Here is a 15539-nt window from a genome sequence, read left to right on the forward strand (position 1 = left end):
GAGAACAACACGTGCTATATAGCACAAACCGTAGGAGACTGTAAGGACCTGATATGCAGAAAACGGCACTGACAAAAATTTTGCACAAAATGACAAAATAGCATGTGCAATACTGTCGATAGTTGAAACGAAGGCCGAAATGAGCCCAAATCAGAAATCTGAGCAGACTAAGCTCTTCAAGTTTTTTCAAAAAATTTGTCGACCTGCGAACGCTCACCAAATCTCACAGAAATCGGAGAAAGTGAGCAGGCGTGTGCTGGAGCTGCTGGCAACTAAGCCCGAGAGGACGTAACCTGCTCTGATACCAATTGTTGGAATTAGGGTTGCAGGAAAACACACAGCTTGTAGAAGACGAAGGAAGCTCAAGGCACACAACAAAGAGTGTATTACTTAGTGTGCAATGGAAAGATAGATAGCCCTAGAATGATGGACGTATATACAATGCACAGGGGAAAAAACCTCTTAGTGAGGGAAAAAATGCCCCGACAATCCTAAGTGTGTTCACACACATCACTACCACATGTTTATGGTAACAATTTCTCCTTTTCCCCTTTGCCTCAATGGGCATTTTTGAAATTGAAAACGACACGATATTAAGCTAAGACATGTTTTTTCGAACACTGATTCTATTCCATATGTCTATAAAATGTATAGGTCAAATTGTTTGTCTGAACAACCATCTAGATAGTGTTGTAAGCATCTCAGACTCTCAATACACAACCAAAGGCTTGTTTTGAAGGTGGTTGTCAAGAAAGACAAGCGAGACTTAAGCTTATCTCAAAATGTGACCCTTCATTTGGAAGGTGGTTTCATTGCTTACAAAACCTTTAAAACTGGCTAGTTGTATTTGGGCATGTCATCAAAGTTTTCAGGAAGAAATTTGTAAACCACCATCTAAACTAGGGGATCATGTGAATAGATTTCTCGGAAAATTTTGTAATAACAATTGAGACAAAGCATAGATTTTGGGATATGATATGCTAGGCTTCATTATGGGCAGGTATGTCTTAGCACCTCTAGAGCCATGAGAGGAACTTAATGCCTAGACCTTTGTTTTAATAGTTTGCTCTTGCATATGTGCATGTGAGTGTGTTAGGGGTGTGTGTGTGTGTGTGTGTGTGTGTGTGTGTGTGTGTGTGTGTGTGTGTGTGTGTGTGTGTGTGTGTGTGTGTGTGTGAGAGAGAGAGAGAGAGAGAGAGAAGATACTGATATCTAGTGGGGATGTTGTAGTGTTTAATCAATATTATTCATATTGAATATAGTTCGTTGTCTTATAAATTACTTGAAACGTGCCCTTCCTTTTAAAGATGAATCTAGGCTCTGTGTAGATTCTTATGAGTAAAATGGTATGTTGCACACAACACTAAAAGTATGTTAATTCGAAATTGGCATTTATATGCTTTAATAGAGCTAGTTGTTTTATGAAAAAGCAAAGAAGTTTTTGAGGGGTGCATGAACCTTGCACGACTTCTATTTTTTGAGGGGTGCATGAACCTTACACGACTTCTCTAAGTGAAAATACTCAGAAACCTTGTAAATTCAAAATACCAAAAAGATTTTTTTGAAGTGATAGAATTTAGTTTCCAATTTGTCCACAGATTCGAGATCTAATTCGACTTAGTCTACTCTGAATTCATTATTTTCTTTGTGAGGGTGTGTAATTTTCTTTGCTATTCATTATGCGGCACAAACAAAGATACAAAGGAGGGCATTGCCTTTGTAATTTGAGGGTGTGCTATATGTGTATCTTTGCAACATGTAACATCAAAAAATGCTTGCTTATTGAAGATGTTTCTCACAAAGCTTTTTGTCAACTTTGAAATGAGCAAGGATCGGACACCCATCTATTGTAGTAGGAAAGTTTGATCAAAGTACGCTCTATGACAACAACAATGCAACCCTCACCCGGTGAACATAATGCCTACCGCCATGTCCTCAACAAGCCTTGCAATTCCTAACCCAAAATGGATGGATGGCCCTGGATGTGATGAATGGACAAAGCCAAAAAAGAAAAATCTTGCCTTTAAGGGCAAGTGATATGTCTCCATGATTGACAACCCTACATACAAGGGTACACGGAAGGCTCATGAGATGCCTAGTCTTGATTATTTTCATCTAGAGAAGTCCAATTTAGAGTCCACTTTTGCAGTTTCCATTGAGATATGGCACATGCAAGATGGAATTCCCTTTAACAATGTGCTAATCACAAGCAATGAAGACCTTTCTGCAGAATACAGAAAAACGGGCCAGAAAGTTAAATTTGATGTGGAGAAAGTGCAGCAAAAGAAGAAAGAGGTTGAAGAAGTTTGTTTGTCAAAGTGCAGGTATGTAACCTCATTTTGAGATACCTACCTTGCATGATACTCTATTTAGAAGCATACTATGCATTTTCATGAGAAGACGCATCATGCATTGGCATGCATGATGTGTTCTACCAACGGTTTTATGGCTAGCTGATGCTCTTTAAAGGTTGCAACTACTATCTAATGTGTTTTAAATTGTTCATATTTGATTCCAAATCAGTTGTTTCTTCTGCAAAACATAATTTTCAAGATCTTGTACCGCATTGCGGAGCTACCTATGTTGGCAGCACAAAAGGACAAGCTTGTGGATTATATGCAAAACGTGAGATCTCTTGATGGCTATGTCTTGTTAGCATAGGTTACTTTTAACATTCTATGAGCTTTATTGAGAGAGGAGAGGAGTATCCGGTGGTTGTACTAGCATCTTTGGAGAGTTATGCTTGTTGGTCTAATTCTCATTCATGTTCCTTTTTCATGAGAAAGAGGGGCAAAATATTGAAGAAGATTAATATATGCAAGGCTTACATCAATTGTTAGTTTTTCTTTGTCAAATGGTTGTGATATTCCAACCCAATTTTTGCAGGCATCATTGACAAAGGCGAAGGAGGAGGATATCACTCCTAATGATGATGTTAAGATATTTGAGAAGAGTAGGGACAAAAAAAATGGGAAGGATAAGGTGATTGAGGAGAACACAGTGTCAAGAGGAAGTATTTGCTACTCGACATAGGAGACCACGGTATTTGCTACTTAGCATAGGAGACTACGGAGAGAAACGTGAGGTTTGGTAATGTTGTGATTCTTTTGAACTTGTACTCTTGAGAAGAGACCTCTGCTGACTTTTTGTATCAGAGGGTACTTTCCACTCAAGCCTTTTACTTGTATCATCATTTGGAAGACAACACCTCATGCCAAGTAGCACGAACACAACATCATCTGCATAACTGTATTATGTTTTTTGAGATGAAGTGTTCATTTCTATTTTACCTTGGCTTTCGAACAAAATTGAAAAAAAATTGGTGACCCTCCTTATAGTAGTCTAGTTAGAGAAGAGGCTTGGATGTGGTGACCTAGTATGACCACAGATAGAAAGAGAGATTCTCATGCCTTTGAATCATTCATCTTTGCCTTCTTTTTTATACACACTATGGTACAAGGTTTTTTTGTTTGGTGATGGAGTTCTCTCTCTCTCTCTCTCTCTCTCTCTCTCTCTCTCTCTCTCTCTATCTCTCTCTCTCTCTCTCTCTCTCTCTCTCTCTCTCTCTGAGATCTTCAATTAAGAGGTCACATAGATCTATGGGGTCTCTTGGAAATTTTCCTATAGCATAAAACCTTCTTGTTAAAACTTCTTCTTCTTCCTCCTCCTCTCTCTCTCTCTCTCTCTCTCTCTCTCTCTCTCTCTCTCTCTCTCTCTCTCCCCCCCCCCCCCTTGGATAGATCCTTGAGGAGTCCCCATAACTTTCAAAGCTCTGTTTTGGCACACCCAACAATATTACATAGCTCTAATGAATTCCACCCACATTCTTGAATTTTTTACCTTGTGGTTAGCGACCGAATACTACCTAGGGCGAATCCCTTCTCTTATATAGGAAAAATCAGAAAAAAGACTAGCTCAACACATAATGTACATAACCAATCCCTAATCTCTCATCCCTGATCATTCCTCTCAACTTGACTAAGGAAGTGTTGGAAGCTTATGCCATTCCCAGTCACTATTGAAAGTGCATTTTTCCACTCCCAAAATTTCATTTACTTCTCAATTTGATTTACAGACTTTATTTTGCCTTTGACTAGATGGATGACTCCAAGAAAATTGGCTTCCCTTCTTGTTATAAATATCCTTCTTTTTGGCCTATCAGACGCACACAAACACAAGCGCATGCCATTCCATCCCATATCACACAACATCAGGTCCTTGTTCTTCATTTCTTAAAAACAGGCTCCCCTATTTGGAAACTCCTTCCCCATTGTAACCTCCCGCAATTACAAATTTCATTACAGTGGTAGGCCAATGTAAATGAGCTTCACTTTTCACCTTGTTAAAATATAAGCTTTCCACAAGGTAGAATAAAGTGAAAGAACACACTTGAATTGTGTTCAAAGTTCAAAATAGCCCCCTGGATCTTGTTAAGAGTAAGTAGCCAGATTGGCGCTACATTCAAAAGGTTTTCAAAGGCAAAGATAACAAAATGCATGCAGCTTGTGAGTGTCTTGCATACAAACGCAGCAACTTGAAAAGAGGGAGGGTTGATGGGGTATCAACTAGTGAACAAACTGAGAGCAAAAAAAATATAGTGGCATTGAATAAGCAAGAAGCCATATATATACCCAAGAACGTGCATGGGCCAAAAGAGCTTGAAATTAAACAAGGAACATTAAAAAACAAAGCGGTTTAACGCATTTGCTCCCAAGACAGATATCCAGCAGTATCTCATGCTGTTAGAATAACTAACAGTTAGACCAAGGGAAGAATTGAGCACTGGAAAGGTGGTCTAGATGAGGAGATGTGCTCCAATCTGTAAGTACAAACATTACACAAGCTCTTGAGCTTGTGTAGTGTGTGTACTTACCAAGAGCTTGTGTAATGTTTGTACTTACAGGTAACTCAGCCCGTAAATTATCTAACATGATTAAGTTGGATTCAAGCTTGCAACCAAGCGAGCCATCTTCCCCTCACATGAAGTATACAAATGTGTAGCTAAGCTCACATAAACCATCCATCATGAGGTCCAACAGGCAAGAGATTAACACAATTGGTCGTTCACAACAAACAGATGATCAGTGTACAAATATCAGCCTGCCTGTGATTCTGACATGCAACAAAAGGTGGTGTGTGTGTGTGTGTGTATTACATGATTACAATTACATTCTGTGTGGCACATAAATACTGTGGGTTGTTGATCGAGGATCATGTCCCTTGAAACTTACAATCTTTTCGGAAGAACTATGTTCATATTCCTTCCAATCGCTTAGTCCTATTCTTCAAGGATACAAAAAATCCGATAAAAATCTCTATCAACCTTTGAAACAGGTTATGGAGGTCATAAGCTACATTTTCAGATCAATACAGAATAAGGCTACATATCCTCACCCCAACACAAGTTATGAGCTGCCATCCAGCAAAACAATTATAAAACCAATCAACGAGACTGCTCGGAGAGAAATAAGTCGCATAGCCCTCATGTATAAGGCCAAGCTAAAGCTGCTTTACTTTCTGAAGATACAAAACAGCAACACAAAGTCCTCAGGGAAGCAGGGACCACAACACCCAATTGCACAAGTGAGTCTGGCTGTGTCACAGCTATGACATGCATAGCTACTCAACCAGAAAAGCATCAAATTTCTATGCTTGATCTTTGTAACAAGAAACTGGTCAATCACTGGCCATCCATTTACAACGATGCAAAATGACAAAAACTGCTTGCAGCTTATAGCTGCATGGACTTGGTGTACCCGGTACCTGCTAGTTATTGCCATTGGCATCAATTACTTTCAATTGCCCTTGAAACTTACAATCTTTTCGGAAGAACTATGTTCATATTCCTTCCAATCGCTTAGTCCTATTCTTCAAGGATACAAAAAATCCGATAAAAATCTCTATCAACCTTTGAAACAGGTTATGGAGGTCATAAGCTACATTTTCAGATCAATACAGAATAAGGCTACATATCCTCACCCCAACACAAGTTATGAGCTGCCATCCAGCAAAACAATTATAAAACCAATCAACGAGACTGCTCGGAGAGAAATAAGTCGCATAGCCCTCATGTATAAGGCCAAGCTAAAGCTGCTTTACTTTCTGAAGATACAAAACAGCAACACAAAGTCCTCAGGGAAGCAGGGACCACAACACCCAATTGCACAAGTGAGTCTGGCTGTGTCACAGCTATGACATGCATAGCTACTCAACCAGAAAAGCATCAAATTTCTATGCTTGATCTTTGTAACAAGAAACTGGTCAATCACTGGCCATCCATTTACAACGATGCAAAATGACAAAAACTGCTTGCAGCTTATAGCTGCATGGACTTGGTGTACCCGGTACCTGCTAGTTATTGCCATTGGCATCAATTACTTTCAATTGCCCTTGAAACTTACAATCTTTTCGGAAGAACTATGTTCATATTCCTTCCAATCGCTTAGTCCTATTCTTCAAGGATACAAAAAATCCGATAAAAATCTCTATCAACCTTTGAAACAGGTTATGGAGGTCATAAGCTACATTTTCAGATCAATACAGAATAAGGCTACATATCCTCACCCCAACACAAGTTATGAGCTGCCATCCAGCAAAACAATTATAAAACCAATCAACGAGACTGCTCGGAGAGAAATAAGTCGCATAGCCCTCATGTATAAGGCCAAGCTAAAGCTGCTTTACTTTCTGAAGATACAAAACAGCAACACAAAGTCCTCAGGGAAGCAGGGACCACAACACCCAATTGCACAAGTGAGTCTGGCTGTGTCACAGCTATGACATGCATAGCTACTCAACCAGAAAAGCATCAAATTTCTATGCTTGATCTTTGTAACAAGAAACTGGTCAATCACTGGCCATCCATTTACAACAATGCAAAATGACAAAAACTGCTTGCAGCTTATAGCTGCATGGACTTGGTGTACCGACCTGCTAGTTATTGCCATTGGCATCAATTACTTTCATCAAATTCCTGTTCCGTGCCTAAATGCGAAAGCTGAACTTTACTCTTCTTCTTAGGAGGGGACACATCACCTTGTGAAACTGGATCCTCCAGTTGGTCATCTTTATTCTCAGTCATGCATAACTCAAGCTTTGTTCCACCCTCTGAGGCAGCTTCTGTTTTCTTGGCCATTGACTCAACTGCTTGACTTGATGCCTCTACAGCTTGCAATTCCCTCTGACATTCATCATCTTTTGCAAGATCTATGGCCTTCTTGCCTGCCTTGTTCACACTATGCAAAGACGCACCTCTCTTTATCAAAAGCTTTGCGATATCCAGATGACCAGCTTGGATTGCATAATGAAGAGGAGTCATACCCTTGCGAGTAGAAGCATTTACAGAAGCCCCCGCTGCCAGCAGAAAGCGCACAACCTGTATGTGTCCTTTTTGGCATGCAAAGTGAATAGCAGCCATATTAGCAGCTGCTGCTGCCCCCACGTCAGCACGCCTCTTACACAAAGTATGCACCACATCTGCATGGCCAGCCCATGAGGCTAAATGAAGCCTTTGTGCAATATGTCAAGTACTCTACAAATAACATTGCCAACAAAAATACATTTCACAATTGAACAAGGCATCCAAAGGCAAGCGACAAGCCACAAACCACAAGAGCCAAAAACAAAGAATAATAGTTACCTCAAATGTGCATTGTGTGTGCAACATGCGGTTCTGTTAGTAATGATGAGATTCAACGGGTAATGCATCAAAACTTCAAAAGGGTAAAACCTTGAATGGCCACAACCTCCTCATCCAGTTTAGGGTTGTGTGTGTGTGCGCGCGCGCAGGGCGCACAAGTGAAGTCACAAACATCAGAACAGATGGTATTTACGTGGTTGGACTTCCCCAAAAAAAATGCAGCCTTCAAACACCATCCAAGAATGGCGCAGTCAAGCATGCAAAAGAAATTTACCAGAAAAGCAGCAGCAGGATACGGAGTTCGGGAATGACGATCTCGGGCATTGAGAGCCAGCGCGTCAGCATCCAGGAAGGAGAGCAGTGCTACAACGTCTCCAGCTCTTGCAGCTTCATGAATTGTCGCCATGGCCACTACCTTCCCCGCGCTTCGGAACAACTAAATATAGTCCTGTTGCATAATACATGATACATTAAAACTCTTTTTTGGGACCGTTGGATACAGCTTCTCGAATCTCGATTAGTGCAATTTTATAAATGGAGTGCTTCTCTAGCTACACCTAGCTTGTAGAAATGTAAGAGTGACACTGAGCTGCAACAAGATTTACTTACAACACGTTGTCTCATTTTTGTAGAGTGAAATAAAATGTTCTTTTTTGTAGCCATGCATAGCAACAAAGACACCCTAGCCACGTGGAGCGATCAACTTGCAACAATTCAAACGACCTACTTTCTTTGATAGTTGTGTTTGCTTTGAGTAGAGGTTGGCCAAATAAAGTTGAAAAGAGAAAACAAAATCAATATTGAGTATAGCAAAAAAGTGCATCTAAGTTTCTCTTTTTCTTTTCCGGCAAGTATTATTGTTTTGACCCTATCTCTCTTAACCTTGGGTGCATAAGGTTTTACCATTTTTGTGCTCTTACCACTTGTGCTTGCTACCTCATGGCTGGGAAGTTTATAGCTAGTCTTGATTGGTGCTAGTGTGACTCTGAGAGTTATACCTCATAGATCTCATTGACCATAGGAGCCTCTAAAACTTTGATTTTAGCTTGTTGTAATCACTCAACCCTCAAATCCCAAATGCAAGCCTTCGTAGTGCACATTTAATTGTGAAGTATCATCAACTTCATCTAATTACAAGAGTGTTAGTCTTGAGTAGCCTTGGGAGAGAAGTCTCTTGCCTTTTTACACACTCGTGAAACTGACAAATTGCTCGCTTCCAAGTATATTGTTAAAGATGGCCTTTGCAAGCATAGTAGACCATGTTGGCTAGCCTCTGCTTGAACATCAAGGATCAAGTTAGACCCCTCGAAGGTCTTTTGGATGTTGTCATATAGTGACTTTATAATTTTAGTTTTCCCCGTGTCCCTTTCCCTACTGCGCTAATTGATGCCATTGTGTCAGAGGGTTCTCTTGTTGATGCTCCGTTAGACCTACTAGAAAATTCATCGTAGAAACTTTATGCAAATGGCCTACATGATTGGCAATAATATTAGTGATGAGGAATTTGAAGGCCTTGTCCTCGGAGCATCCTCGTAGGACATGCCAAAGTATTAATCTCATAGTAAATCATGTCATGTTAGGAACCAAACAGCCAAGGTTATCAACCATAATGGATCAACCTTACTTTTTTGGTTTGTGAAGTTCCATAGAGTACAGTACAATCTTCTAAGAAAGACTTCGTAGAAGCTGATTTCCAATTATTAGAGGTGAATTGCCGCTGAATAATGCATGCATTCCAAATCTCATAGATTCTAAGGAAAAACGCTAGGAGATTGAATGACAATATATGGGATATATTTTCATTCTATATGTAAAATATTTTGATGCTTGTTTGGATGCACTCAATAGATGAGCTCCTTTCATGTGAGACACGTGCAGTCCAAGCATACAGAAAGACTCTCACGCGGTTGATGAAACCAATAGTATGGCAAGATTAGTCTTGTCTATTGTTGCCGATTTTTCTTCTGTGTCTAAGGCTATTTATTATCTTATCCATGTTTACCTACCTAGTAGTATCGCAAAACATGACAATAACAGCTATTAAGAACCAAGAGACTATAGTCACGGGTGTCGGATCTAGAAGGTTTCATGGGTAGATCTTGGATTTCCTTCTCCACCTTTGCTAAATCTTTGAGAAGATTTTATTAGAGGTTCACTATGTCCCCATGAGTTGAATTTTCTTGTTCTTTGACTAAGTACACTTCCTAGTCCTACTCTTTATGGGCATATCTTACAGTTATTAATCTGCAAATAGGGAAGTGCACTCCAAGAGACAACACCCTAGAGAAGAAGCTCGTCAATGACATGAGCAAAGAATTAAATCAGCTTAGAGCTTCCAATTTTCCATTGATGGGCATATCCCCCAATCATGCATTCCAAGAAAATGCATTTCAAGAGACCGTATCTACTAAAACAACCTAGATAATGACTTAATGTGCATTGACAAGAGCTTGGAAGTTGGAATACATACTTGCCTAGACAATGCAAAGCTTCTTGGTCCTTCTCTTGATGGGCATATCCTACCATCGTGTATATTCTACAAACTTTTATGTTGGCTTTTATGTTTTTCCATGGTGGACACATTTTGGATAAGTTCAATCCAAGAGATGCATCCTCGAGAAAAATCTCATCAATGACATGTCAAGATGGGCATATTGTCTAATCATGCATTCCAAGAGTCTACACACTAGTCAATCTGTCAATCAAAGCATTTTCAAGCATGACAACTAATTGAAAACCCTTGAAACATATTTTCTTTATGATCTACCCACGCCAATGTCTTGCAGAATGTCACTTACCTTCACAATGTAATCACAAGTCAAGAAAAGCCGTTGCTTTGCATCTAATGAAATAACCCAACTCTTCCTCACTTTGCCTCTATCAGCTTGCACTTATTGGACATCTCCTACAAACAATGCATTCCTAGATATTACATCCAATAAAAACAACCTATACTAATTCTTCTTTTGCATGTTGCACATATTCCACAATAAGTGTAGTTAAAGAGGCTATATCTTAGAGAAAATCTTGATAATGACTCGTTATGCGTTGACAAGAGCATCACACTTGGCATGCATACTTGCCCAGACGGCCCAATGATTCTTATAGAAACAACTCATATCTACCTGATATAGCTCGGATAGACATATTCTACAGTCATGCAAATGCTACAAGCACGTATGCCTTGCAACGGTGGACACATTCTTTGCAGTCCAAGGGACAACATCCTCAAGAGGAAGCTCAACTACAAATTGAATTAAACCAACTCACACCTTCTTGGCCATACTAGTATGGGAATATTCTCCAATCATTCTTTCCAAGAGTCCTCATCAAGATATATATTTATTGAAACATTGCCAAACATGACATCTCATTCAACAACCTCTAATTAATAGTCTCATCATGACTTGCACATGTCAACATCTTGCAAATCTCCACTTACCTCCAAAATGTTAAGCATAGTTAAGCACATGTTGAGAGAAGCCCTTACTTCACATCCAACAAAAATACATTAGGAAAAATAGAACCCTCTAGGGATGCATTGGGATTAAGGGTGAGTAGTTGCTTGGTGCCAATAGGAAGAGGATGAATAGCAGGGAGACAAGATAGCATCACCCCCATTAATGCCCTCTTACCTAGTGAGACAATAGGGGAGGTGTCCTCTCTTTTTCTTTTTTTTTTCGAGGGGGGGGGGGGCATATCAACACATCAATTTGATGCTCGCATATGCAACCTATAGCTCAATGTAGGTTTACCAAGAGATGTACAGAAGCGGTTTCCAAAACCCTATGCTAAACCAAGCGTATAAGCAAGCAAAAATGGACAATGCAATCACAAGTGGTATCACTGTAAGCAAGGAACACCAAAACTTGGGGCAAACGGCTCTCAAAAGAGCACAAAATGCATAACCATATGCATAAGTAGAGAGCAAACATGATGCTCAATACACATCCCACAAATCTGTGTGTAAAATCAAACTGTATCGTTAACCTGTAGAACCAAAACCTATGACTACCTACTAAAATCTACACCTCATTCGAAAAGCAATCCTCCGCCAAAAATTTGGCCAATCCTCTCCACCTATGGTCTCGATGCAGACTTTCAATCTTTGAGCTGTATGCCCAGGAAATCTGCCACTCAAGGGACCTCGAAGAGAGCACAAAAGTATGTTCCTGCTCCAAAAATCACTCATTGTGACTGTAAATTGGAAAGTTGTCGATTTGTAGGTGTGTGTTGATGGTAGGCCGAGAAAGGTTTCCAATGATGAGGGAAGTCGATGACAAAGTCAATGCCATCTTTTGCCACTGGATGAAAGTGCCATAGGAGAGCCCAAAAATACTCTCTCTCTCTCTCTCTCTCTCTCTCTCTCTCTCTCTCTCTCTCTCTCTCTCTCTCTCTCTCTCTCTCTCTCTCTCAATCGATCGATCGAGTGTGTTTTGATGCCAAGAGTTATATGTATCGAGTGTTGATGAACCTACAAAAGTAGACTACCTTGCAATTTGATGAAAATATTTCCCAAATCTGCTCAAAATTTGTAAAATTTCCTTTTGCTAAGTTTAAGAGCACTAAAAATTGTCTAGGGCTATAGAAACTAGCATGAAAAGCCACTTCTAAGTGGGAGAAATCTGATTTGCAAAAATTTGATGTTTTATACCCGACCTATGACAATCTAAGCAGTCTACACAAAATCGGTGAGGGATTTGGGAAAACTTTCTTTTGAAAAGTTATAGCCCTTAGAAAATTAGTCAGAAACTTGTAAAACTTGCCCAAATATGCTCTTTACATAAGCCAAAATAGATCTGCACAAACAGGCTAAAATTTTTGCTACAAATCTTTTTGCACACACTCCCAAATGCTCATGTTCATGAACCAAATGCAAATGCATACCTACTCTTATACTCACTATGAGTTTAAATGAAGATCACCTAATGCTTCTCCAGTCTTATCTACTCCATATCTGAGTGATTTCACCTGCACCAAGCTCTAATGGTGAGCTTTGAAATGGCCACCTACTCACCGATGCACCAATACTTGCATGCTGCAAAGTGAGATCTCGCTACGATGAGCTCCTTGCATATAGCCCATGCTCTAATAACAAACGAAAGAGTGCATGTGTGGATGCATGCATGCAAGAGAGAGGAAGGAGAAGATGGAGACTATGTGTGGGTGGAGCTAACCTCTCAAGCACAAGATTGAGAGAGCTCTTTGTCCTTGTATACGTACAAAGAATAAGGGATAAGTAAGTGGGCAGCACACTACCTTTACTCCAACACTCTTCTATTATGAGTACGTGTAGTTATTTTCAAACACTACACGATTGCAAGTAGGTTGAACTAGAATAAAAGTGCAAAAATTGCCTACGAATTCCCTTGGTAGATGATATTTTCCCATGTTACTTTGGAAAGCAGCTTGTTGTATACTATAGATTGGGCTCAATGTGAGGTCCAAGTTGAAAAAACAATGAGATAATTGCATCCTAAGTGATGCATCATGTGATAGTGTGTTCATTAGCTTTGAGTGCTTGGACAATACTTATGCAACCCTAGGCATAAAACTCACTTGTAAGATATGAACTCCATTTTTAGAGAATAAGCAAATATGGATTTTGTCTATGGTGTATATCTTCTTTATTCTTCACTCTTAAGCTCTTTCCTAACTATGCATACATATGTGTTGCTTGCATGTGTGTGATACCTACAATTGAAGCTTGAGCTTCCTTACTCTCTCTTACTGTGCATTCCTTGGTCATTCTTTCCAATCATTCATGTGTGTGTGTGTGTGTGTGTGTGCGCGTGCACGCGTGCACGTGCGTGTGGCACACACACACACAGAGAGAGAGAGAGAGAGAGAGAGAGAGAGAGAGAGAGAGAGAGAGATGTATGTAAATTGTGAGACCAAGGCTTTGCGTGCTTTCCAATTAGCTCAATGTATGTGTGTGATTGTTGAGAGAGGTATGCGTAGTAGGAATGGTAGGAGAATGGATATGCATGTGTGTATGTCTGTGTGTGTGCATGTTTGTGTTTTTGGGGTTGAGAGAGTTAGAGGAGGAGAAGAAAGAGATTCGCTCTTTCCTAAATACTAACTATGCATACGTGTGTGTTGCTTGCATTCTATATTTCATCATGTGTGTGATACCTACAATTGATGCTTGAGCTTCCTTATACTCTCTTGATATGCATTCCTTGGTCATTCTTTCCAATTGTGTGTGTGTGTGTGTGTGTGTGTGTGTGTGTGTGAGAGAGAGAGAGAGAGATCAATGTATTTGAATTGGGAGAGCAAGGCTTTGCGTGCTTTCTAGTTAGCTCAATGTGTGTGTGTGTGTGTGTGTGTGTGTGTGTGTGTGTGTGTGTGTGTGTGTGTGTGAGATTGTTGAGAGAGGTATGTGTAGTACGAACGGTAAGAGAAATTATCAAAGTGTTTACAAAGGCTAGCTATAAACTAGAAAAAATATAATCAAATGATGGTTTATCTCCTGCTATTATTGTAGTTGTCGTCCTAATTCCAATGAAGAAACCTCTTACTTGCCACCATCCAAGAAACACAAGCACGTCATTACTAGCATTTACTTGGGAAGATAGGTGATGACCCCTTCCCCTTGTTATCGGTGTCCAAAATTACAAAGAAACTAACAACTAAGCATAGATCAAGTAAAACTATAATACAATGCTTGCACCTGTATCAAAAAAATTTGGGAGCATTTTGACTATATTTTGGACAAATTTTCAAAAAAAACCAACAACCGCCATATAAATGTCTATAATCATTTGTCAATGCATAAGCAATGAAGACATGTCTATTTGTGTGTGTGTGTGTGTGTGTGTGTGTGTGTGTGTGTGTGTGTGTGTGTGTGTGTGTGTGTGTGTGTGTGTGTGTGAGAGAGAGAGAGAGAGAGACTCTCTTGTTGTAAAGGCCCACTTCTATACAATTTAAGTCTTCATGTGTATCAAAGATGCTTTATCTTAGATTTTGAAGGATAACTAATCACCTGCAATATTTATGTTATCTATGCCATTCAAGAAAAACATCAAAGGCATCCTTATGGATATGTATACGCCATACATAGATGTTCATAATATATATAAAGATGTTATGTCTCATTGAAAATAGTTTACTCTCACAATTCTTTTGAACAGCCATACATAGATGTTCATACTATATATAAAGATGCTATGTCTCATTGAGAATAGTTTACTTTCACAATTTTTTTGAACAAGTGAATAACCCACTACTTCATATGTAAACCAGTGGCTATTCAAAACACAAAGTATTCAATGAAATATGATCACAGATAGCAAAATGCTATTGGAAAGCTGAAAATCATAAGGAGATTACCATATTTCCCATAAAATTAACTCCAATAGTTGGATTCAAAGGAGTTATACATAGCAATGCCTTGTGCAAACACTTATTAAATACATCCAACCCGAGAAGTTCTTCATGTTCGTCTTCAATGCTTGGTATGCATGATATGTAAGAAACCTTTCAAGGTTTGTGTGAGATGCATTCTTGTTGATGTGAAACACCAAGTTGACTCGATTGAGAAAATCGTCGATCAATTAAAAGCCTGTAGAGAGCTTGGGAGAAAGGGGCACATATGAACTCTAAACAAAACAAACAAAAGATAGGCTTTCTCGATTGTGAGAGAGAGAGAGAGAGAGAGAGAGAGAGAGAGAGAGAGCTCCATCATATTCCCTCTCATCCAATCATATGATTATGCTCTCATTCATAGAGAAGGCTATCACTAAAAATGATTTGATGGAAAGTATATGGGCCCTTAGTATATATAGAAAGTAACCAAGAACAACTAGTTGATGTCCACTTTTGCTCTAGGAATAAATGCTTCCAAAAGATTATGCATTTTCACTTGTATGAGACACTTCAGTTTCAAATGTTTATCTTA

The 15539-nt window shown here is 39.4% G+C and overlaps 2 protein-coding genes across 2 annotated transcripts; one reads left to right on the forward strand and one right to left on the reverse strand.

The window, feature by feature from the left end:
• Positions 1 to 2046: 2046 nt before the first annotated feature.
• On the forward strand, positions 2047 to 3033 carry LOC147451068 (calnexin homolog 2-like). Its single transcript, XM_086520574.1, has 3 exons — positions 2047 to 2304; positions 2524 to 2625; positions 2887 to 3033. Exons 1-3 carry the CDS (start codon positions 2047 to 2049, stop codon positions 3031 to 3033), a joined length of 507 nt encoding a protein of 168 aa, XP_086376700.1.
• Positions 3034 to 5489: 2456 nt separating this feature from the next.
• On the reverse strand, positions 5490 to 8092 carry LOC147451069 (Ankyrin repeat family protein). The gene is made up of 2 exons (XM_086520018.1): positions 7936 to 8092; positions 5490 to 7508 (listed from the first exon to the last, which is right to left on the reverse strand). The coding sequence occupies exons 1-2, from the start codon at positions 8043 to 8045 to the stop codon at positions 6953 to 6955; spliced, it is 666 nt and encodes a 221-aa protein (XP_086376144.1). The 5' UTR covers positions 8046 to 8092; the 3' UTR covers positions 5490 to 6952.
• Positions 8093 to 15539: the final 7447 nt, after the last annotated feature.

Source organism: Adiantum capillus-veneris, chromosome 9 (genome assembly GCF_014529385.1).
Source record: "Adiantum capillus-veneris isolate H3 chromosome 9, ASM1452938v2, whole genome shotgun sequence".
In the NCBI taxonomy this organism is placed as follows: Eukaryota; Viridiplantae; Streptophyta; class Polypodiopsida; order Polypodiales; family Pteridaceae; genus Adiantum; species Adiantum capillus-veneris.